This window comes from Schistocerca piceifrons, unplaced genomic scaffold, assembly GCF_021461385.2.
Source record: "Schistocerca piceifrons isolate TAMUIC-IGC-003096 unplaced genomic scaffold, iqSchPice1.1 HiC_scaffold_1804, whole genome shotgun sequence".
Classification (NCBI taxonomy): Eukaryota; Metazoa; Arthropoda; class Insecta; order Orthoptera; family Acrididae; genus Schistocerca; species Schistocerca piceifrons.
In genome coordinates this window covers 894,902-920,706 of record NW_025727684.1, presented here as the reverse complement: position 1 = coordinate 920,706, position 25,805 = coordinate 894,902, and the positions used below count along the sequence as shown (strand labels likewise).

The following is a 25,805-nucleotide window of genomic DNA, read 5'->3' as shown; positions in this document are numbered from 1 at the left end:
CGGAATCTAAAACTGGACTCACAGGAGAGGTTCAAATCGTAGATAGTGAGAGTGTCAGTCCTCTTGTACTTATGTCGGCATTGTGCCTTTTGTATTAAATGCTGATGCAATTTCTGTATTTCATCGTCAATAAGAAGGTCAAAGTGATACAGTAAACCTGAAGTGAAGAATCGGATTCTAAAACTGGACTCACAGGAGAGGTTCAAATCACAGAAAGTTAGAGTGTCAGTCCTCTTGTACTTAAGTCGGCATTGTGCCTTTAGAATATAATTCTGATGCAATTTTTGTGTATCATCGTCCATAAGACGGTGCAAGGTATATACCTGAAGTTAAGCATCAGAATCTAAAACTGGAATCACAGGAGAGGTTCAAATTATAGACAGTGAGAGTGTCAGTCCTCTTGTACTTAAGAAGGCATTGTGCCTTTTGTATTAAATTCCGATGCAATTTCTGTGTTTCATCGTCAATAAGAAGGTGCAAGGTATACAGTAAACCCGAAGAGCAGCATGGGAATCTAAAACTGGACTCACAGGAGAGGTTCAAATCATAGAAAGAGAGACAGTCCTCTTTTACCTTAGTCGGCATTGTGCCTTTTGTATTAAATTCCGATGAAATTTCTGTGTTTCATCGTCAATAAGAAGGTCCAAGGTATACAGTAAACCTGAAATGAAGCATCAGAATCTAATACTGGACTCACAGGAGAGGTTCAAATGATAGAATGTGAGATTGTTATTCCACTTGTACTTAAGTCGGCATTGTGCCTTTTGTATTAAATTCCGATGATATTTCTGTGTTTCATCGTCAATAAGAGGGTCCAAGAGATACAGTCAACCTGAAGTGAAACATCGGAAACTATGACTGGACTAACAGGAGAGGTTCATATCATAGAAAGGGAGAGTGTCACTCCTCTTGTACTTAAGTTGGTATTGTGCCTTTTGTATTAAATTCGTAAGCAGTTTCTGTATTTCATCGTCAATAAGAAGGTCCAAGGGATACAGTAAAGCACCGGAATCTAAAACTGGACTCACAGGAGAGGTTCAAATCATACAGAGTTAGAGTGTCAGTGTCTTATACTTAAGTCGGCATTGTGCCTTTTGAATTTAATTCCGATGCAATTTCTTTGTTTCATCGTCAATAAGAAGGTGCAAGGTGTTAAGTAATCCGGAAGTGAAGCATCGGAATCTAAAACTGGACTCACAGGAGAGGTTGAAATCATAGAAAGAGAGAGTGTCATTCCCCTTTTACTTAAGTCGGCATTGTGCCTTTTGTATTAAATTCCGACGAAATTTCTGTGTTTCATCGTCAATAAGAGGGTCCAAGAGGTACAGTAAACCTGAAGCGAAGCATCGGAAACTAAAAGTGGACTAACAGAATAGGTTCATTTCATAGAAAGGGAGAGTGTCAGTCCTCTTGTACTTAAGTCGGTATTGTGCCTTTTGTATTAAATTCGGATGCAATTTCTGTATTTCATCGTCAATAAGAAGGTTCAAGGGATACAGTAAGGCATCGGAATGTAAATCTGGACTTACTGGAGAGGTTCAAATCATAGAAAGTTAGAGTGTCACTCCTCTTGTACTTAAGTCGGCATTGTGCCTTTTGAACTTAATTCCGATGCAATGTCTGTGTTTCATCGTCAATAAGAAGGTGCAGGGTATACAGTAAACCTAAAGTGAAGCATCGGAATCCAAAACTGGACTCACAGGAGAGGTTCAAATCATACAGTGTTAGAGTGTCAGTCCTCTTGTACTTAAGTCGGCATTGTGCCTTTTGTATTAAATTCCGATGTATTTTTTGTGTTTCATCGTCAATAAGAAGGTGCAAGGTATACAGTAAACCTGAAGTGAAGCATCGGAATCTAAAACTGGACTCACAGGAGAGGTTCAAATCATAGAAAGAGAGAGTGCCGGTTCTCTTTTACTTAAGTCGACATTGTGCCTTTTGTATTAAATTCGGATGCAATTTCTGAATTTCATCGTCAATAACAAGGTCCAAGGGATACAGTAAACCTGAAGTGAAGCATCGGAATCTAAAACTGGACTCACAGGAGAGGTTCAAATCATAGAAAGCGAGAGTGCCAGTCCTCTTGTACTTAAGTCGGCATTGTGACTTTTGTATTAAATTCGGATGCAATTTCTGTGTTTCATCGTCAATAAGAAGGTGCAAGGTATACAGTAAACCTGAAGTGAAGCAACGGAGTCTAAAACTGGACTGGCAGGCGAGGTTCAAATCATAGATATTGAGAGTGTCAGTCCTCTTGTACTTAAGCCGGCACTGGGCCTTTTAAATTTAATTCCGATGCAATTTCTGTGTTTCATCGTCAATTAGAAGGTGCAAGGTATACAGTAAACTTGAAGTGAAGCATTGGAATCTAAAACTGGACTCACAGGAGAGGTTCAAATCATAGAAAGAGAGATTGTCAGTCCTCTTTTACTTAAGTCGGCATTGTACCCTTTGTATTACATTCGGAAGCGATTTCTGTATTTCATCGTCAATAAGAAGGTCCAAGGTATACAGTAAACCTGAAGAGAAGCATCGGAATCTAAAACTGGACTCACAGGGGAGGTTCAAATCATAGAAAGTGAGATTGTTTGTCCTCTTGTACATAAGTAGGCATTGTGCCTTTTGTATTAAATTCCGATGCAATTTCTGTGTTTCATCGTCAATAAGAATGTGCAAGGTATACAGTAAACCTGAAGTGAAGCATCGGAATCTAAAACTGGACTCACAGGAGAGGTTCAAACCATAGAAAGTGAGAGTGACGGTCCTCTTGTACTTAAGTCGGCATTGTGCCTTAGTATTAAATTCGGATGCAATTTCTGTATTTCATCGTCAATAAGAATGTCCAAGATATACAGTAAACCTGAAGTGAAGCATCGGAATCTAAAACTGGACTCACAGGAGAGGTTCAAATCATAGAAAGTTAGGGTGTCGGTCCTCTTGTACTTAAGTCGGCATTGTGCCTTTTGAATTTAATTCCGATGCAATTTCTGTGTTTCATCGTCAATAAGAATGTGCAAGGTATACAGTAAACCAAAAGTGAAGCATCGGAATCCAAAACTCGACTCATAGGAGAGGTTCAAATCATACAGAGTTAGAGTGTCAGTCCTCTTGTACCTAAGTCGGCATTGTGCCTTTTGAATTTAATGCCGATGTAAATTCTGTGTTTCATCGTCAATAAGACGGTGCAAGGTATACAGTAAACCGGAAGTGAAGCATCGGAATCTAAAACTGGACTGACAGGAGAGGTTCAAGTCATAGAGAGAGAGAGTGTCAGTCCTCTTTTACTTAAGTTGGCATTGTGAATTATGTATTAAATTCGGATTCAATTTCTGTATTTCATCGTCAATAAGAAGGTCCAAGGGATACAGTACACCTGAAGTGCAGTATCGGAATCTAAAACTGGACTCACAGGAGTGGTTCAAATCGTAGAAAATGAGAGTGTTAGTCGTCTTGTACTTAAGTCGTCATTGTGACTTTTGTATTAAATTCCGATGTAATTTCTGTGTTTCATCGTCAATAAGAATGTGCAAGGTATACAGTAAACCTGAAGTGAAGCATCGGAATCTAAAACTGTACTCACAGGAGAGGTTCAAATCATAGAAATTGAGAGTATCAGTCCTATTTTACTTAAGTCGGCATTGTGCCTTTTGTATTAAATTCGGATGCAATTTCTGAATTTCATCGTCAATAAGAAGGTCCAAACGATACAGTAAACCTGAAGTGAAGCATCGGAATTTAAAACTGGACTCACAGGAGAGGTTCAAATCATAGAAAGTGAGAGTGTCAGTTCTCTTGTACTTAAGTCGGCATTGTGCTTTTTGTATGACATTCGGATGCAATTTCTGTGTTTCATCGTCAATAAGAAGGTGCAAGGTATACAGTAAACCTGAAGTGAAGCATTGGAATCTAAAACTGAGCTCACAGGAGAGGTTCAAATCATAGAAAGTGAGAGTGTCAGTCCTCTTGTACTTAAGTAGGCATTGTGCCTTTTGTATTAAATTCGGGTGCAATTTCTGTGTTTCATCGTCAATAAGAAGGTGCAAGGCATACAGTAAACCTGAAGTTAAGCATCGGAATCTAAAACTGGACTCACAGGAGAGGCTCAAATCATAGAAAGCGAGAGTGTCAGTCCTCTTGTAGTTAAGTCGGCATTGTGCCTTTTGTATTAAATTCGGATGCAATTTCTGTGTTTCATCGTCAATAAGAAGGTGCAAGGTGTACAGTAAACCTGAAGTGAAGCAACGGAGTCTAAAACTGGACTGGCAGGCGAGGTCCAAATCATAGAAAGTGAGAGTGTCAGTCCTCTTGTACTTATGTCGGCACTGTGCCTTTTAAATTTAATTCCGATGCAATTTCTGTGTTTCATCGTCAATTAGAAGGTGCAAGGTATACAGTAAACCTGAAGTGAAGCATTGGAATCTAAAACTGGACTCACAGGAGAGGTTCAAATCATAGAAAGAGAGATTGTCAGTCCTCTTTTACATAAGTCGGCATTGTACCCTTTGTATTAAATTCGGATGCGATTTCTGTATTTCATCGTCAATAAGAAGGTCCAAGGTATACAGTAAACCTGAAGTGAAGCATCGGAATCTAAAACTGGGCTCACAGGAGAGGTTCAAATCATAGAAAGTGAGATTGTTAGTCCTCTTGTACATAAGTAGGCATTGTGCCTTTTGTATTAAATTCCGATGCAATTTCTGTGTTTCATCGTCAATAAGAATGTGCAAGGTATACAGCAAACCTAAAGTGATGCATCGGAATCCATAACTGGACTCACAGGAGAGGTTCAAATCATACAGAGTTAGAATGTCAGTCCTCTTGTACTTAAGTCGGCATTGTGCTTTTTGAATTTAATTCCGATGCAATTTCTGTGTTTCATCGTCAATAAGAAGGTGCAAGGTATACAGTAAACCGGAAGTGAAGCATCGGAATCTAAAACTGGACTCACAGGAGAGGTTCAAATCATAGAAAGTAAGAGTCTCAGTCCTCTTGAACTTAAGTTGGCATTGTGCCTTTTGTATTAAATTCCGATGTAATTTCTGTGTTTCATCGTCAATAAGAATGTGCAAAGTATAAAGTAAACCTGAAGTGAAGCATCGGAATCTAAAACTGGACTCACAGCAGAGGTTCAAATCATAGAAAGTGAGAGCGTCAGTCCTCTTGTACTTAAGTCGGCATAGTGCCTTTTGTATTAAATTCGGATGCAATTTCTGAATTTAATCGTCAATAAGAAGGTCCAAGGGATACAGTAAACCTGAAGTGAAGCATCGGAATCTAAAACTGGACTCACAGGAGAGGTTCAAATCATAGAAAGTGAGATTGTTAGTCCTCTTGTACATAAGTCTTCATTGTGCCTTTTGTATCAAATTCCGATGCAATTTCTGTGTTTCATCGTCAATAAGAATGTGCAAGGTATACAGTAAACCAAAAGTGAAGCATCGGAACCCAAAACTCGACTCACAGGAAAGGTTCAAATCATACAGAGTTAGAGTGTCAGTCCTCTTGTACCTAAGTCGGCATTGTTCCTTTTTGAATTTAATTCCGATGTAATTTCTGTGTTTCATCGTCAATAAGACGGTGCAAGGTATACAGTAAACCGGAAGTGAAGCATCGGAATCTAAAACTGGACTGACAGGAGAGGTTCAAGTCATAGAGAGAGAGAGTGTCAGTCCTCTTTTACTTAAGTTGGCATTGTGAATTATGTATTAAATTCGGATTCAATTTCTGTATTACATCGTCAATAAGAAGGTCCAAGGGATACAGTAAACCTGAAGTGCAGTATCGGAATCTGAAACTGGACTCACAGGAGAGGTTCAAATCATAGAAATTGAGAGTATCAGTCCTATTTTACTTAAGTCGGCATTGTGCCTTTTGTATTAAATTCGGATGCAATTTCTGAATTTCATCGTCAATAAGAAGGTCCAAGGGATACAGTAAACCTGAAGTGAAGCATCGGAATCTGAAACTGGACTCACAGGAGAGGTTCAAATCATAGAAAGTGAGAGTGTCAGTTCTCTTGTACTTAAGTCGGCATTGTGCCTTTTGTATGAAATTCGGATGCAATTTCTGTGTTTCATCGTCAATAAGAGGGTGCAAGGTATACAGTAAACCTGAAGTGAAGCATCGGAATCTAAAACTGGGCTCACAGGAGAGGTTCAAATCATAGAAAGTGAGAGTGTCAGTCCTCTTTTACTTATTTCGGCATAGTGCCTTTTGTATTAAATTCGGATGCAATTTCTGTGTTTTATCATCAATAAGAAAGTGCAAGGTATACAGTAAACCTGAAGTGAAGCATTGGAATCTAAAACTGGAAGCGCAGGATAGGTTCAAATCATAGATAGTTAGAGTGTCAGTCCTCTTGTACTTAAGTCGGCATTGTACCTTTTGAATATAATTCCGACGCAATTTCTGTGTTTCATCGTCAATGAGAAGGTGCAAGGTATACAGTAAACCTGAAGTGAAGCATCGGAATCTAAAACTGGACTCACAGGAGAGGTTCAAATCATAGAAAGAGAGAGTGTCAGTCCTGTTTTACTTAAGTCGGCATTGTGCCTTATGTATTAAATTCGGATGCAATTTCTGTATATCATCGTCAATAAGAATGTCCAAGGGATATAGTAAACCTGAAGTGAAGCTTCGGAATCTAAAACTGGACTCACAAGAGAGGTTCAAATCGTAGAAAGTGAGAGTGTTAGTCCTCTTGTACTTAAGTCGGCATTGTGCCTTTTGTATTACATTCCTATGTAATTTCTGTGTTTCATCGTCAATAAGAAGGTGCAAGGTATGCAGTAAACCTGAAGTGAAGCATCGGAATCTAAAACTATACTCACAGGAGAGGTTCAAATCATAGAAAGTGAGAGTGTCAGTCCTCATTTACTTAAGTCGGCATTGTGCCTTTTGTATTAAATTCGGATGCAATCTCTGTGTTTCATCGTCAATAAGAAGGTCCAAGGGATATAGTAAACCTGAAGTGAAGCTTCGGAATCTAAAACTGGACCCAAAGGAGAGGTTCAAATCATAGAAATTAAGAGTGTCAGTCCTCATGTACTTAAGTCATCATTGTGCCTTTTGTATTAAATTCGGATGCAATTTCTTTTTTTCATCGTCAATAAGAAGGTGCAAGGTATAAAGTAAACCTGAAGTGAAGAAAGGGAATCTAAAACTGGACTCACAGGAGAGGTTCTAATCACAGAAAATGAGAGTGTCAGTCCTCTTTTACTTATTTCGGCATAGTGCCTTTTGTATTAAATTCGGATGCAATTTCTGTGTTTCATCGTCAATAAGAAGGTGCAAGGTATACAGTAAAATTGAAGTGAAGCATCGGAATCTAAAACTGGCCTCACAGGAGAGGTTCAAATCATAGAAAGTGAGAGTGTCAGTCCTCATTTACTTAAGTCGGCATTGTGCCTTTTGTATTAAATTCGGATGCAATTTCTGAATTTCATCGTCAATAAGAAGGTCCAAGGGATACAGTAAACCTGAAGTGAAGCATCGGAATCTAAAACTGGACTCACAGGAGAGGTTCAAATCATAGAGAGTGAGAGTGTCAGTCCTCTTGTACTTAAGTCGGCACTGTGCGTTTTAAATTTAATTCCGATGCAATTTCTGTGTTTCATCGTCAATAAGAAGGTGCAAGGTATACAGTAAACCTGAAGTGAAGCATTGGAATCTAAAACTGGACTCACAGGAGAGGTTCAAATCATAGAAAGAGAGAATGTCAGTCCTCTTTTACTTAAGCCGGCATTGTACCCTTTGTATTAAATTCGGATGCGATTTCTGTATTTCATCGTCAATAAGAAGGTCCAAGGTATACAGTAAACCTGAAGTGAAGCATCGGAATCTAAAACTGGACTCACAGGAGAGGTTCAAATCATATAGAGTTAGAATGTCAGTCCTCTTGTACTTAAGTCGGTATTGTGCCTTTTGAATTTAATTCCGATGCAATTTCTGTGTTTCATCGTCAATAAGAAGGTGCAAGGTATACAGTAAACCGAAGGTGAGGCATCGGAATCTAAAACTGGACTCACAGGAGAGGTTCAAATCATAGAAAGGGAGAGCGTCAGTCCTCTTTTACTTAAGTCGGCATTGTGCCTGATGTATTAAATTCGGATGCAATTTCTGTATTTCATCGTCAATAAGAAGGTCCAAGGGATACAGTAAACCTGAAGTACAGCATCGGAATCTAAAACTGGACTCACAGGAGAGGTTCAAATCATAGAAAGTGAGAGCGTCAGTCCTCTTATACTTAAGTCGGCATTGTGCCTTTTGTATTAAATTCCGATGTAATTTCTGTGTTTCATCGTCAATAAAAATGTGCAAGGTATACAGTAAACCTGAAGTGAAGCATCGGAATCTAAAACTGGACTCAGAGGAGAGGTTCAAATCATAGAAAGTGAGAGCGTCAGTCCTCATGTACTTAAGTCGGCATAGTGCCTTTTGCATTAAATTCGGATACAATTTCTGAATTTCATCGTCAATAAGAAGGTCCAAGGGATACAGTAAACCTGAAGTGAAGCATCGGAATCTAAAACTGGACTCACAGGACAGGTTCAAATCATAGAAAGTGAGAGTGTCAGTCCTCTTGTACTTAAGTCGGCATTGTGCCCTTTGTATTAAATTCAGATGCAATTTCTGTATTTCATCGTCAATAAAAATGTCTAAGATATACAGTAAAAATGAAGTGAAGCATCGGAATCTAAAACTGGACTCACAGGAGAGGTTCAAATCATAGAAAGTTAGAGTGTCAGACCTCTTGTACACAAGTCGGCATTGTGCCTTTTGAATTTAGTTCCGATGCAATTTCTGTGTTTCATCGTCAATAAGAATGTGCAAGGTATACAGTAAACCTACAGTGAAGCATCGGAATCCAAAACTCGACTCACAGGAGAGGTTCAAATCCTACAGAGTTAGAGTGTCCGTCCTCTTGTACTTAAGTCGGCATTGTGCCTTTTGAATTTAATTCCGATGTAATTTCTGTGTTTCATCGTCAATAAGACGGTGCAAGGTATACAGTAAACCGGAAGTGATGCATCGGAATCTATATCTGGACTCACAGGAGAGGTTCAAATCATAGAGAGAGGGAGTGTCAGTCCTGTTTTACTTAAGTCGGCATCGTGAACTATGTATTAAATTCGGATGCAATTTTTGTATTTCATCGTCAATAAGACGGTCCAAGGGATACAGTAAACCTGAAGTGCAGCATCGGAATCTAAAACTGGACTCACAGGAGTGGTTCAAATCGTAGAAAGTGAGAGTGTTAATCCTCTTGTATTTAAGTCGTCATTGTGCCTTTTGTATTACATTCCGATGTAATTTCTGTGTTACATCGTCAATAAGAATGTGCAAGGTATACAGTAAACCTGATGTGAAGCATCGGAATCTAAAACTGTACTCACAGGAGAGGTTCAAATCATAGAAAGTGAGAGTATCAGTCCTATTTTACCTAAGTCGGCATTGTGCCTTTTGTATTAAATTCGGATGCAATTTCTGAATTTCATCGCCAATAAGAAGGTCCAAGGGATACAGTAAACCTGAAGTGAAGCATCGGAATCTAAAACTGGACTCACAGGAGAGATTCAAATCATAGAAAGTGAGAGTGTCGGTTCTCTTGTACTTAAGTCGGTATTGTGCCTTTTGTATTAAATTCGGATGCAATTTCTGTCTTTCATCGTCAATAAGAAGGTGCAAGGTATACAGTAAACCTGAAGTGAAGCATCGGAATCTAAAACTGGACTCACAGGAGAGGTTCAAATCATAGAGAGTTAGACTGTCAGTCCCCTTGTACTTAAGACGGCATTGTGCCTTTTGAATATAATTCCGACGCAATTTCTGTGTTTCATCGTCAATAAGAAGGTGCAAGGTATACAGTAAACCTGAAGTGAGGCATCGGAATCTAAAACTGGACTCACAGGAGAGGTTCAAATCATAGAAAAAGAGAGTGTCAGTCCTGTTTTACTTAAGTCGGCATTGTGCCTTATGTATTAAATTCGGATGCAATTTCTGTATATCATCGTCAATAAAATGTCCAAGGGATACAGTAAATCTGAAGTGAAGCATCGGAATCTAAAACTGGACTCACAGGAGAGGTTCAAATCGTAGAAAGTGAGAGTGTTAGACCTCTTGTACTTAAGTCGGCATTGTGCCTTTTGTATTAAATTCGGATGCAATTTCTGTGTTTCATCGTCAATAAGAAGGTGCAAGGTATACACTAAACCTGAAGTGAAGCTACGGAGTCTAAAACTGGACTGGCAGGCGACTTCCAAATCATAGAAATTGAGAGTGTCAGTCCTCTTGTACTTAAGTCGGCACTGTGCCTTTTAAATTTAATTCCGATGCAATTTCTGTGTTTCATCGTCAATTAGAAGGTGTAAGGTATACAGTAAACCTGAAGTGAAGCATTGGAATCTAAAACTGGACTCACAGGAGAGGTTCAAATCATAGAAAGAGAGATTGTCAGTCCTCTTTTACTTAAGTCGGCATTGGACCCTTTGTATTAAATTCGGATGCGATTTCTGTATTTCATCGTCAATAAGAAGGTCCAAGGTATACAGTAAACCTGAAGTGAAGCATCGGAATCTAAAACTTGACTCACAGGAGAGGTTCAAATCATAGAAAGTGAGATTGTTAGTCCTCTTGTAAATAAGTAGGCATAGTGATTTTGTATTAAATTCGGATGCAATTTCTGTATTTCATCGTCAATAAGAAGGTCCAAGGGATACAGTAAACCTGAAGTGCAGCATCGGAATCTAAAACTGGACTCACAGGAGAGGTTCAAATCGTAGAAAGTGAGAGTGTTAGACCTCTTGTACTTAAGTCGGCATTGTGCCTTTTGTATTAAATTCCGATGTAATTTCTGTGTTTCATCGTCAATGAGAAGGTGCAAGGTATACAGTAAACCTGAAGTGAAGCATCGGAATCTAAAACTGGACTCACAGGAGAGGTTCAAATCATAGAAAGTAAGAGTGTCAGTCCTCATTTACTTAAGTCCGCATTGTGCCTTTTGTATTAAATTCGGATGCAATCTCTGTGTTTCATCGTCAATAAGAAGGTCCAAGGGATACAGTAAACCTGAAGTGAAGCATCGGAATCTAAAACTGGACTCAAAGGAGAGGTTCAAATCATAGAAATTGAGAGTGTCAGTCCTCATGTACTTAAGTCTTCATTGTGCCTTTTGTATCAGATTCGGATGCAATATCTGTGTTTCATCGTCAATAACAATGTCCCAGGGTCACAGAAAACTGAAATGAAGCATCGGAATTTAAAACTGGACTGACAGGATAGGTTCAAATCATAGAAAGTTAGACTGTCAGTCCTCCTGTACTTAACTCGGCATTGTGCCTTTTCAATTTAATTCCGATGCTATTTCTGTTTTTCATCGTCAATAAGAAGGTGCAAGGTATACAGTAAACCTGAAGTGAAGCATCGGAATCTAAAACTGGACTCACAGGAGAGGTTCTAATCACAGAAAGTGAGAGTGTCAGTCCTCTTTTACTTATTTCGGCATAGTGATTTTGTATTAAATTCGGATGCAATTTCTGTATTTCATCGTCAATAAGAAGGTCCAAGGGATACAGTAAACCTGAAGTGCAGCATCGGAATCTAAAACTGGATTCACAGGAGAGGTTCAAATCATAGAAAGTGAGTGTGTCAGTCCTCTTGTACTTAAGTCGGCATTGTGCCTTTTGTATTAAATTCCGATGTAATTTCTGTGTTTCATCGTCAATATGAATGTGCAAAGTATACAGTAAACCTGAAGTGAAGCATCGGAATCTAAAACTGGACTCACAGGAGAGGTTCAAATCATTGAAAGTGAGAGCGTCAGTCCTCTTGTACTTAAGTCGGCATAGTGCCTTTTGTATTAAATTCGGATGCAATTTCTGAATTTCATCGTCAATAAGAAGGTCCAAGGGATACAGTAAACCTGAAGTGAAGCATCGGAATCTAAAACTGGACTCACAGGAGAGGTTCAAATCGTAGAAAGTGAGAGTGTCAGTCCTCTTGTACTTAAGTCGGCATTGTGCCTTTTGTATTAAATTCGGATTCAATTTCTGTGTTTCATCGTCAATAAGAAGGTGCAAGGTATACAGTAAACCTGAAGTGAAGCATCGGAATCTAAAACTGGACTCACAGGAGAGGTTCAAATCATAGATAGTTAGAGTGTCAGTCCTCTTGTACTTAAGGCGACAATGTGTGTTTTGAATTTATTTCCGATGCAATTTCTGTGTTTCATCGTCAATAAGAAGGAGCAAGGTATACAGTAAACCCGAAGTGAAGCATCGGAAACTAAATCTGGACTCACAGGGGAGTTTCAAATCATAGAAAGTTAAAGTGTCAGTCCTCTTGTACTTAAGTCGGCATTGTGCCTTTTGTATTAAATTCGGATGCAATTTCTGTATTTCATCATCCATAAGAAGGTCCAAGGGATACAGGAAACCTTAAGTGAATCATCGGAAACTAACACTGGACTTACAGGAGAGGTTCAAATCATAGAAAGCGAGAGTGTCAGTCCTCTTGTACTTAAGTCGGCATTGTGCCTTTTGTATGAAATTCGGATGCAATTTCTGTGTTTCATCGTCAATAAGAAGGCGCAAGGTATACAGTAAACCTGAAGTGAAGCATCGGAATCTAAAACTGGACTCACAGGAGAGGTTCAAATCATAGAAAGCGAGAGTGTCAGTCCTCTTGTACTTAAGTCGGCATTGTGCCTTTTGTATTAAATTCGGATGCAATTTCTGTGTTTCATCGTCAATAAGAAGGTGCAAGGTATACACTAAACCTGAAGTGAAGCTACGGAGTCTAAAACTGGACTGGCAGGCGACTTGCAAATCATAGAAATTGAGAGTGTCAGTCCTCTTGTACTTAAGTCGGCACTGTGCCTTTTAAATTTAATTCCGATGCAATTTCTGTGTTTCATCGTCAATTAGAAGGTGCAAGGTATACAGTAAACCTGAAGTGAAGCATTGGAATCTAAAACTGGACTCACAGGAGAGGTTCATATCATAGAAAGAGAGATTGTCAGTCCTCTTTTACTTAAGTCGGCATTGGACACTTTGTATTAAATTCGGATGCGATTTCTGTATTTCATCGTCAATAAGAAGGTCCAAGGTATACAGTAAACCTGAAGTGAAGCATCGGAATCTAAAACTTGACTCACAGGAGAGGTTCAAATCATAGAAAGTGAGATTGTTAGTCCTCTTGTAAATAAGTAGGCATAGTGATTTTGTATTAAATTCGGATGCAATTTCTGTATTTCATCGTCAATAAGAAGGTCCAAGGGATACAGTAAACCTGAAGTGCAGCATCGGAATCTAAAACTGGATTCACAGGAGAGGTTCAAATCATAGAAAGAGAGAGTGTCAGTCCTCTTGTACTTAAGTCGGCATTGTGCCTTTTGTATTAAATTCCGATGTAATTTCTGTGTTTCATCGTCAATAAGAATGTGCAAAGTATACAGTAAACCTGAAGTGAAGCATCGGAATCTAAAACTGGACTCACAGGAGAGGTTCAAATCATTGAAAGTGAGAGCGTCAGTCCCCTTGTACTTAAGTCGGCATAGTGCCTTTTGTATTAAATTCGGATGCAATTTCTGAATTTAATGGTCAATAAGAAGGTCCAAGGGATACAGTAAACCTGAAGTGAAGCATCGGAATCTAAAACTGGACTCACAGGAGAGGTTCAAATCATAGAAAGTGAGAGTGTCAGTCCTCTTGTACTTAAGTCGGCATTGTGCCTTAGTATTAAATTCGGATGCAATTTCTGTATTTCATCGTCAATAAGAATGTCCAAGATATACAGTAAACCTGAAGTGAAGCATCGGAATCTAAAACAGGACTCACAGGAGAGGTTCAAATCATAGAAAGATAGGGTGTCAGTCCTCTTGTACTTACGTCGGCATCGTGCCTTTTGAATTTAATTCCGATGCAATTTCTGTGTTTCATCGTCAATAAGAATGTGCAAGGTATACAGTAAACCAAAAGTGAAGCATCGGAATCCAAAACTCGACTCACAGGAGAGGTTCAAATCATACAGAGTTAGAGTGTCAGTCCTCTTGAACCTAAGTCGGCATTGTGCCTCTTGAATTTAATTCCGATGTAATTTCTGTGTTTCATCGTCAATAAGACGGTGCAAGGTATACAGTAAACCGGAAGTGAAGGTTCGGAATCTAAAACTGGACTGACAGGAGAGGTTCAAGTCATAGAGAGAGAGAGTGTCAGTCCTCTTTTACTTAAGTTGGCATTGTGAATTATGTATTAAATTCGGATTCAATTTCTGTATTTCATCGTCAATAAGAAGGTGCAAGGTATACAGTAAACCTGAAGTGCAGTATCGGAATCTAAAACTGGACTCACAGGAGTGGTTCAAATCGTAGAAAGTGAGAGTGTTAGTCCTCTTGTACTTAAGTCGTCATTGTGCCTTTTGTATTAAATTCCGATGTAATTTCTGTGTTTCATCGTCAATAAGAATGCGCAAGGTATACAGTAAACCTGAAGTGAAGCATCGGAATCTAAAACTGGACTCACAGGAGAGGTTCAAATCATAGAAAGTAAGAGTGTCAGTTCTCTTGTACTTAAGTCGGCATTGTGCCTTTTGTATGAAATTCGGATGCAATTTCTGTGTTTCATCGTCAATAAGAAGGTGCAAGGTATAGAGTAAACCTGAAGTGAAGCATTGGAATCTAAAACTGGGCTCACAGGAGAGGTTCAAATCATAGAAAGTGAGAGTGTCAGTCCTCTTGTACCTAAGTGGGCATTGTTTCTTTTGAATTTAATTCCGATGCAATTTCTGTGTTTCATCGTCATTAAGAAGGTGCAAGGTATACAGTAAACCAGAAGGGAAGCATCGGAATCTAAAACTGGACTCACAGGAGAGGTTCAAATCATAGAGAGTTAGACTGTCAGTCCCCTTGTACTTATGTCGGCATTGTGCCTTTTGAATATAATTCCGACGCAATTACAGTGTTTCGTCATCAATAAGAAGGTTCAAGGTATACAGAAAACCTGGAGTGAAGCATCGGAATCTAAATCTGGACTCACAGGAGAGGTTCAAATCAATGAAAGAGAGAGTGTCAGTCCAGTTTTACTTCAGTCGGCATTGTGCCTTATGTATTAAATTCGGATGCAATTTCTGTATATCATCGCCAATAAGAATGTCCAAGGGATACAGTAAACCTGAAGTGAAGCATCAGAATCTAAATCAGGACTCACAGGAGAGGTTCAAATCGTAGAAAGTGAGAGTGTTAGTCCTCTTGTACTTAAGTCTTCATTGTGCCTTTTGTATTAAATTCGGATGCAATTTCTGTTTTTCATCGTCAATAAGAAGGTGCAATGTATACAGTAAACCTGAAGTGAAGAAAGGGAATCTAAAACTGGACTCACAGGAGAGCTTCTAATCACAGAAAGTGAGAGTGTCAGTCCACTTTTACTTATTTCGGCATAGTGCCTTTTGTATTAAATTCGGATGCAATTTCTGTGTTTCATCGTCAATAAGAAGGTGCAAGGTATACAGTAAACCTGAAGTGAAGCATTGGAATCTAAAACTGGACGCGCAGGAGAGGTTCAAATCATAGATAGTTAGAGTGTCAGTCCTCTTGTACTTAAGTGGGCATTGTGTCTTTTGAATTTAATTCCGATGCAATTTCTGTGTTTCATCGTCAATAAGAAGGTGCATGGTATACAGTAAAGCAGAGGTGTAGCAGCGGAATCTAAAACTGGACTCACAGGAGAGGTTCAAATCATAGAGAGTTAGACTGTCAGTCCCCTTGTACTTAAGTCGGCATTGTGCCTTTTGAATATAATTCCGACGCAATTTCTGTGTTTCATCGTCAATGAGAAGGTGCAAGGTATACAGTAAACCTGAAGTGAAGCATCGGAATCTAAAACTGGACTCACAGGAGAGGTTCAAATCATAGAAAGAGAGAGTGTCAGTCCTGTTTTACTTGAGTCGGCATTGTGCCTTATGTATTAAATTCGGATGCAATTTCTGTATATCATCGTCAATAAGAATGTCCAAGGGATACAGTAAACCTGAAGTGAAGCATCTGAAACTAAAACTGGACTCACAGGAGAGGTTCAAATCGTAGAAAGTGAGAGTGTCAGTCCTCTTGTACTTAAGTCGGCATTGTGCCTTTTGTATTAAATTCCGATGTAATTTCTGTGTTTCATCGTCAATAAGAAGGTGCAAGGTATGCAGTAAACCTGAAGTGAAGCATCGGAATCTAAAACTGGACTCACAGGAGAGGTTCAAATCATAGAAAGTGAGAGTGTCAGTCCTCATTTACTTAAGTCGGCATTGTGCCTTTTGTATTAAATTCGGATGCAATCTTTGTGTTTTATCGTCAATAAGAAAGTCCAAGGGATATAGTAAACCTGAAGTTAAGCATCGGAATCTAAAACTGGACTCAAAGGAGAGGTTCAAAGCATAGAAATTGAGAGTGTCAGTCCTCATGTACTTAAGTCTTCATTGTGCCTTTTGTATTAAATTCGGATGCAATTTCTGTTTTTCATCGTCAATAAGAAGGTGCAAGGTATACAGTAAACCTGAAATGAAGAAAGGGAATCTAAAACTGGACTCACAGGAGAGGTTCTAATCACAGAAAGTGAGAATGTCAGTCCTCTTTTACTTATTTCGACATAGTGCCTTTTGTATTAAATTCGGATGCAATTTCTGTGTTTCATCGTCAATAAGAAGGTGCAAGGTATACAGAAAACCTGAAGTGAAGCATCGGAATCTAAAACTGGCCTCACAGGAGAGGTTCAAATCGTAGAAAGTGAGAGTGTTAGTTCTCTTGTACTTAAGTCGGCATTGTGCATTTTGTATTAAATTCCGATCTATTTTTTGTGTTTCATCGTCAATAGGAAAGTGCAAAGTATACAGTAAACCTGAAGTGAAGCATCGGAATCTAAAACCGGACTCACAGGAGAGGTTCAAATCATAGAAAGTGAGAGTGTCAGTCCTCTTTTACTTAAGTCGGCATTGTGCCTTTGTATTAAATTCGGATGCAATTTCTGAATTTCATCGTCAATAAGAAGGTCCATGGGATACAGTAAACCTGAAGTGAAGCATCGGAATCTAAAACAGGACTCACAGGAGAGGTTCAAATCATAGAAAGATAGGGTGTCAGTCCTCTTGTACTTACGTCGGCATTGTGCCTTTTGTATTAAATTCCGATGTAATTTCTGTGTTTCATCGTCAATAAGAATGTGCAAAGTATACAGTAAACCTGAAGTGAAGCATCGGAATCTAAAACTGGACTCACAGGAGAGGTTCAAATCATTGAAAGTGAGAGCGTCAGTCCCCTTGTACTTAAGTCGGCATAGTGCCTTTTGTATTAAATTCGGATGCAATTTCTGAATTTAATGGTCAATAAGAAGGTCCAAGGGATACAGTAAACCTGAAGTGAAGCATCGGAATCTAAAACTGGACTCACAGGAGAGGTTCAAATCATAGAAAGTGAGAGTGTCAGTCCTCTTGTACTTAAGTCGGCATTGTGCCTTAGTATTAAATTCGGATGCAATTTCTGTATTTCATCGTCAATAAGAATGTCCAAGATATACAGTAAACCTGAAGTGAAGCATCGGAATCTAAAACAGGACTCACAGGAGAGGTTCAAATCATAGAAAGATAGGGTGTCAGTCCTCTTGTACTTACGTCGGCATCGTGCCTTTTGAATTTAATTCCGATGCAATTTCTGTGTTTCATCGTCAATAAGAATGTGCAAGGTATACAGTAAACCAAAAGTGAAGCATCGGAATCCAAAACTCGACTCACAGGAGAGGTTCAAATCATACAGAGTTAGAGTGTCAGTCCTCTTGAACCTAAGTCGGCATTGTGCCTCTTGAATTTAATTCCGATGTAATTTCTGTGTTTCATCGTCAATAAGACGGTGCAAGGTATACAGTAAACCGGAAGTGAAGGTTCGGAATCTAAAACTGGACTGACAGGAGAGGTTCAAGTCATAGAGAGAGAGAGTGTCAGTCCTCTTTTACTTAAGTTGGCATTGTGAATTATGTATTAAATTCGGATTCAATTTCTGTATTTCATCGTCAATAAGAAGGTGCAAGGTATACAGTAAACCTGAAGTGCAGTATCGGAATCTAAAACTGGACTCACAGGAGTGGTTCAAATCGTAGAAAGTGAGAGTGTTAGTCCTCTTGTACTTAAGTCGTCATTGTGCCTTTTGTATTAAATTCCGATGTAATTTCTGTGTTTCATCGTCAATAAGAATGCGCAAGGTATACAGTAAACCTGAAGTGAAGCATCGGAATCTAAAACTGGACTCACAGGAGAGGTTCAAATCATAGAAAGTAAGAGTGTCAGTTCTCTTGTACTTAAGTCGGCATTGTGCCTTTTGTATGAAAGTCGGATGCAATTTCTGTGTTTCATCGTCAATAAGAAGGTGCAAGGTATAGAGTAAACCTGAAGTGAAGCATCGGAATCTAAAACTGGGCTCACAGGAGAGGTTCAAATCATAGAAAGTGAGAGTGTCAGTCCTCTTGTACCTAAGTGGGCATTGTTTCTTTTGAATTTAATTCCGATGCAATTTCTGTGTTTCATCGTCATTAAGAAGGTGCAAGGTATACAGTAAACCAGAAGGGAAGCATCGGAATCTAAAACTGGACTCACAGGAGAGGTTCAAATCATAGAGAGTTAGACTGTCAGTCCCCTTGTACTTATGTCGGCATTGTGCCTTTTGAATATAATTCCGACGCAATTACAGTGTTTCGTCATCAATAAGAAGGTTCAAGGTATACAGAAAACCTGGAGTGAAGCATCGGAATCTAAATCTGGACTCACAGGAGAGGTTCAAATCAATGAAAGAGAGAGTGTCAGTCCAGTTTTACTTCAGTCGGCATTGTGCCTTATGTATTAAATTCGGATGCAATTTCTGTATATCATCGCCAATAAGAATGTCCAAGGGATACAGTAAACCTGAAGTGAAGCATCAGAATCTAAATCAGGACTCACAGGAGAGGTTCAAATCGTAGAAAGTGAGAGTGTTAGTCCTCTTGTACTTAAGTCTTCATTGTGCCTTTTGTATTAAATTCGGATGCAATTTCTGTTTTTCATCGTCAATAAGAAGGTGCAATGTATACAGTAAACCTGAAGTGAAGAAAGGGAATCTAAAACTGGACTCACAGGAGAGCTTCTAATCACAGAAAGTGAGAGTGTCAGTCCACTTTTACTTATTTCGGCATAGTGCCTTTTGTATTAAATTCGGATGCAATTTCTGTGTTTCATCGTCAATAAGAAGGTGCAAGGTATACAGTAAACCTGAAGTGAAGCATTGGAATCTAAAACTGGACGCGCAGGAGAGGTTCAAATCATAGATAGTTAGAGTGTCAGTCCTCTTGTACTTAAGTGGGCATTGTGTCTTTTGAATTTAATTCCGATGCAATTTCTGTGTTTCATCGTCAATAAGAAGGTGCATGGTATACAGTAAAGCAGAGGTGTAGCAGCGGAATCTAAAACTGGACTCACAGGAGAGGTTCAAATCATAGAGAGTTAGACTGTCAGTCCCCTTGTACTTAAGTCGGCATTGTGCCTTTTGAATATAATTCCGACGCAATTTCTGTGTTTCATCGTCAATGAGAAGGTGCAAGGTATACAGTAAACCTGAAGTGAAGCATCGGAATCTAAAACTGGACTCACAGGAGAGGTTCAAATCATAGAAAGAGAGAGTGTCAGTCCTGTTTTACTTGAGTCGGCATTGTGCCTTATGTATTAAATTCGGATGCAATTTCTGTATATCATCGTCAATAAGAATGTCCAAGGGATACAGTAAACCTGAAGTGAAGCATCTGAAACTAAAACTGGACTCACAGGAGAGGTTCAAATCGTAGAAAGTGAGAGTGTCAGTCCTCTTGTACTTAAGTCGGCATTGTGCCTTTTGTATTAAATTCCGATGTAATTTCTGTGTTTCATCGTCAATAAGAAGGTGCAAGGTATGCAGTAAACCTGAAGTGAAGCATCGGAATCTAAAACTGGACTCACAGGAGAGGTTCAAATCATAGAAAGTGAGAGTGTCAGTCCTCATTTACTTAAGTCGGCATTGTGCCTTTTGTATTAAATTCGGATGCAATCTTTGTGTTTTATCGTCAATAAGAAAGTCCAAGGGATATAGTAAACCTGAAGTTAAGCATCGGAATCTAAAACTGGACTCAAAGGAGAGGTTCAAAGCATAGAAATTGAGAGTGTCAGTCCTCATGTACTTAAGTCTTCATTGTGCCTTTTGTATTAAATTCGGATGCAATTTCTGTTTTTCATCGTCAATAAGAAGGTGCAAGGTATACAGTAAACCTGAAATGAAGAAAGGGAATCTAAAACTGGACTCACAGGAGAGGTTCTAATCACAGAAAGTGAGAATGTCAGTCCTCTTTTACTTATTTCGACATAGTGCCTTTTGTATTAAATTCGGATGCAATTTCTGTGTTTCATCGTCAATAAGAAGGTGCAAGGTATACAGAAAACCTGAAGTGAAGCATCGGAATCTAAAACTGGCCTCACAGGAGAGGTTCAAATCGTAGAAAGTGAGAGTGTTAGTTCTCTTGTACTTAAGTCGGCATTGTGCCTTTTGTATTAAATTCCGATCTATTTTTTGTGTTTCATCGTCAATAGGAAAGTGCAAAGTATACAGTAAACCTGAAGTGAAGCATCGGAATCTAAAACCGGACTCACAGGAGAGGTTCAAATCATAGAAAGTGAGAGTGTCAGTCCTCTTTTACTTAAGTCGGCATTGTGCCTTTGTATTAAATTCGGATGCAATTTCTGAATTTCATCGTCAATAAGAAGGTCCATGGGATACAGTAAACCTGAAGTGAAGCATCGGAATCTAAAACTGGACTCACAGGAGAGGTTCAAATCATAGAGAGTGAGAGTTTCAGTCCTCTTGTACTTAAGTCGGCACTGTGCGTTTTAAATTTAATTCCGATGCTATTTCTGTGTTTCATCGTCAATAAGAAGGTGCAAGGTATACAGTAAACCTGAAGTGAAGCATTGGAATCTAAAACTGGACTTACAGGAGAGGTTCAAATCATAGAAAGAGAGAATGTCAGTCCTCTTTTACTTAAGCCGGCATTGTACCCTTTGTATTAAATTCGGATGCGATTTCTGTATCTCATCGTCAATAAGAAGGTCCAAGGTATACAGTAAACCTGAAGTGAAGCATCGGAATCTAAAACTGGACTCACAGGAGAGGTTTAAATCATAGAAAGTGAGATTGTTAGTCCTCTTGTACATAAGTCGGCATTGTGCCTTTTGTATTAAATTCCGATGCAATTTCTGTGTTTCATCGTCAATAAGAATGTGCAAGGAATACAGTAAACCTAAAGTGAAGCATCGGAATCCAAAACTGGACTCACAGGAGAGGTTCAAATCATATAGAGTTAGAATGTCAGTCCTCTTGTACTTAAGTCGGTATTGTGCCTTTTGAATTTAATTCCGATGCAATTTCTGTGTTTCATCGTCAATAAGAAGGTGCAAGGTATACAGTAAACCGGAGGTGAGGCATCGGAATCTAAAACTGGACTCACAGGAGAGGTTCAAATCATAGAAAGTAAGAGTGTCAGTCCTCTTTTACTTAAGTCGGCATTGTGCCTGATGTATTAAATTCGGATGCAATTTCTGTATTTCGTCGTCAATAAGAAGGTCCAAGGGACACAGTAAACCTGCAGTGCAGCATCGGAATCTAAAACTGGACTCACAGGAGAGGTTCTAATCATAGAAAGTGAGAGCGTCAGTCCTCTTGCACTTATGTCGGCATTGTGCCTTTTGTATTAAATTCCGATGTAATTTCTGTGTTTCATCGTCAATAAAAAGGTGCAAAGTATACAGTAAACCTGAAGTGAAGCATCGGAATCTAAAACTGGACTCACAGGAGAGGTTCAAATCATAGAAAGTGAGAGCGTCAGTCCTCATTTACTTAAGTCGGCATTGTGCCTTTTGTATTAAATTCGGATGCAATCTCTGTGTTTCATCGTCAATAAGAAGGTCCAAGGGATATAGTAAACCTGAAGTGAAGCATCGGAATCTAAAACTGGACTCAAAGGAGAGGTTCAAATCATAGAAATTGAGAGTGTCAGTCCTCATGTACTTAAGTCTTCATTGTGCCTTTTGTATTAAATTCGGATGCAATTTCTGTTTTTCATCGTCAATAAGAAGGTGCAAGGTATACAGTAAACCTGAAGTGAAGAAAGGGAATCTAAAACTGGACTCACAGGAGAGGTTCTAATCACAGAAAGTGAGAGTGTCAGTCCTCTTTTACTTATTTCGGCATAGTGCCTTTTGTATTTAATTCGGATGCAATTTCTGTGTTTCATCGTCAATAAGAAGGTGCAAGGTATACAGTAAACCTGAAGTGAAGCATCGGAATCTAAAACTGGCCTCACTGGAGAGGTTCAAATCGTAGAAAGTGAGAGTGTTAGTTCTCTTGTACTTAAGTCGGCATTGTGCCTTTTGTATTAAATTCCGATCTATTTTCTGTCTTTCATCGTCAATAGGAAAGTGCAAAGTATACAGTAAACCTGAAGTGAAGCATCGGAACCTAAAACTGGACTCACAGGAGAGGTTCAAATCATAGAAAGTGAGAGTGTCAGTCCTCTTTTACATATGTCGGCATTGTGCCTTTTGTATTAAATTCGGATGCAATTTCTGAATTTCATCGTCAATAAGAAGGTCCAAGGGATACAGTAAACCTGAAGTGAAGCATCGGAATCTAAAACTGGACTCACAGGAGAGGTTCAAATCATAGAGAGTGTGAGTGTCAGTCCTCTTGTACTTAAGTCGGCACTGTGCGTTTTAAATTTAATTCCGATGCAATTTCTGTGTTTCATCGTCAATAAGAAGGTGCAAGGTATACAGTAAACCTGAAGTGAAGCATTGGAATCTAAAACTGGACTCACAGGAGAGGTTCAAATCATAGAAAGAGAGAATGTCAGTCCTCTTTTACTTAAGCCGGCATTGTACCCTTTGTATTAAATTCGGATGCGATTTCTGTATTTCATCGTCAATAAGAAGGTACAAGGTATACAGTAAACCTGAAGTGAAGCATCGGAATCCAAAACTGGACTCACAGGAGAGGTTAAAATCATATAGAGTTAGAATGTCAGTCCTCTTGTACTTAAGTCGGTATTGTGCCTTTTGAATTTAATTCCGATGCAATTTCTGTGTTTCATCGTCAATAAGAAGGTGCAAGGTATACAGTAAACCGGAAGTGAGGCATCGGAATCTAAAACTGGACTCACAGGAGAGGTTCAAATCATAGAAAGAGAGAGTGTCAGTCCTCTTTTACTTAAGTCGGCATTGTGCCTGATGTAATAAATTCGGATGCAATTTCTGTATTTCATCGTCAATAAGAAGGTTCAAGGGATACAGTAAACCTGAAGTGCAGCATCGGAATCTAAAACTGGACTCACAGGAGAGGTTCAAATCATAGAAAGTGAGAGCGTCAGTCCTCTTGTACTTAAGTCGGCATTGTGCCTTTTGTATTAAATTCCGATGTAATTTCTGTGTTTCATCGTCAATAAGAATGTGCAAAGTATACAGTAAACCTGAAGTGAAGCATCGGAATCTAAAACTGGACTCACAGGAGAGGTTCAAATCATAGAATGTGAGAGCGTCAGTCCTCTTGTACTTAAGTCGGCATAGTGCCTTTTGCATTAAATTCGGATACAATTTCTGAATTTCATCGTCAATAAGAAGGTCCAAGGGATACAGTGAACCTGAAGTGAAGCATCGGAATCTAAAACTGGACTCACAGGAGAGGTTCAAATCATAGAAAGTAAGAGTGTCAGTCCTCTTGTACTTAAGTCGGCATTGTGCCTTTTGTATTAAATTCAGATGCAATTTCTGTATTTCATCGTCAATAAAAATGTCCAAGATATACAGTAAACCTGAAGTGAAGCATCGGAATCTAAAACTGGACTCACAGGAGAGGTTCAAATCATAGAAAGTTAGAGTGTCAGACCTCTTGTACATAAGTCCGCATTGTGCCTTTTGAATTTAGTTCCGATGCAATTTCTGTGTTTCATCGTCAATAAGAATGTGCAAGGTATACAGTAAACCTACAGTGAAGCATCGGAATCCAAAACTCGACTCACAGGAGAGGTTCAAATCCTACAGAGTTAGAGTGTCAGTCCTCTTGTACTTAAGTCGGCATTGTGCCTTTTGAATTTAATTCCGATGTAATTTCTGTGTTTCATCGTCAATAAGACGGTGCAAGGTATACAGTAAACCGGAAGTGAAGCATCGGAATCTAAAACTGGACTCACAGGAGAGGTTCAAATCATAGAGAGAGGGAGTGTGTAGCGTTGCTCTTGGGGGACAAAAAATAAAAATAATTGTTACTTTTTTTTAATGTCGAAAAAGTGAATATTTTGGTGGGCCACTTGGCAACAGAATCAGGGATTTATTACACTATTATAATAACATACGTTGACCATTAAATACCTGAATAAGAGCAGCATATTGATATATATATTTGAGATCGCTCGGAAGAAACATTATCATTTCTGTGCATTTTTATAGTCGCGATGTAGTCATACCCGGAACAACACTAAGGGACCAGAAGATTTATAGAATTTAAAAGAAATGCAACGCTACACAATTAAAAAGGGTTGGTTCAGAAATAATAGGAAAACGATAATGTTCCTTCTGCCTCATGCTGCGTTCGGCCCATCAGCGTGATCGTAATTTCTGATGATGAAGTAACACAAAATAATTAACAGTTAAGTAAATAAGGAGATGGACTCATCAAGGTTAATTTACGAAAATAAGCACACTTATCTTTAACACAGGTTTTTTTTTTAATGCTACGTACCTTTTCATATTAAATTACAATAGATGACCATTGTGGTTAAATACTTTATACATAACAGTCAAAATGTTCTCTTGATGCTGTCTGTTCGTAATCAGTTACCAGAAACTACATGCTTTCTGATTGACAAAATAACATTTAGCATTTTCACTCAATATTTTCACATAGAATATAAAATATAGTTGCGGAACACAGCAAGTCCGCGTCCGCCTCTCATGGAATACAAACAGTAAAAGGTGAGGCGCGAAAAGCCTCATTTGTCTTGAAACAACAGAATTCTTTTTTTATACCATTAATCGATGCATGTACATAGAGATTTACTGGCACCGCGCAAGAAGGGCAAAGATAAAGAATAATAGATTCTGTCGCTGCTATGCGATGATTCATTTCTTTTACTTTACAATTTTTCGATAACTTTAGGCCATCAGGCGTTTACTATTGAGCGTATATTAATGTTTGTGAGGCGAAAATTACTAATATTACACTGCCTCCCATGAGGAGGGAAGGAATACCGAAGGTATTACTTTCATCCTCATGCCCATTGGAATATTTGTAATTTTCGGATGTAACATACAGGTTATTAGAAGTTTCATTTCATATTCATTCCATAATAAAAGAATTAACGTTTCAATTTGTAATTACTGACGGTGAATCATTGTGAATTTGTTCTGTTTTCTATCAGTGTTTGCATGGATTCAGTCTTTCTTGGTGATTCTTAAAATTAAGGCTATAAGTACACATATTTACAAAATTTATAAGGAAATAGAGTCACACTTCATTTTTCATCGTTGCAAAAGTAATTTGACTACCACAACTGGTACACAACTTTCTGTTTTGACAGTATTATTTATATTGTCATCGTCTTGTCGATTGATTACCTTGTCCGTTGTCGCACTTAATTATACATTTATTTTCGTCGCACATACACTATTTATGATATACTTGGATTGTAGAGCGGCCACTGGTGATGGCTTCGACAAGGAAGTCCATATCTTTC

General features: G+C 38.8%; 1 protein-coding gene across 1 annotated transcript in view; it reads right to left on the bottom strand.

Moving 5' to 3' along the window:
- Nucleotides 1-25,401, bottom strand: part of LOC124740677 (piggyBac transposable element-derived protein 4-like) — a 120,232-nt gene extending 94,831 nt beyond the window's left edge. Inside the window, exon 1 of the mRNA XM_047248628.1 lies at nt 25,292-25,401. Within this exon, the coding sequence (XP_047104584.1) occupies nt 25,292-25,401 (110 nt within the window). The remainder of the gene's footprint in view (nt 1-25,291) is intronic.
- Between the last annotated feature and the right edge of the window lie 404 nt (nt 25,402-25,805).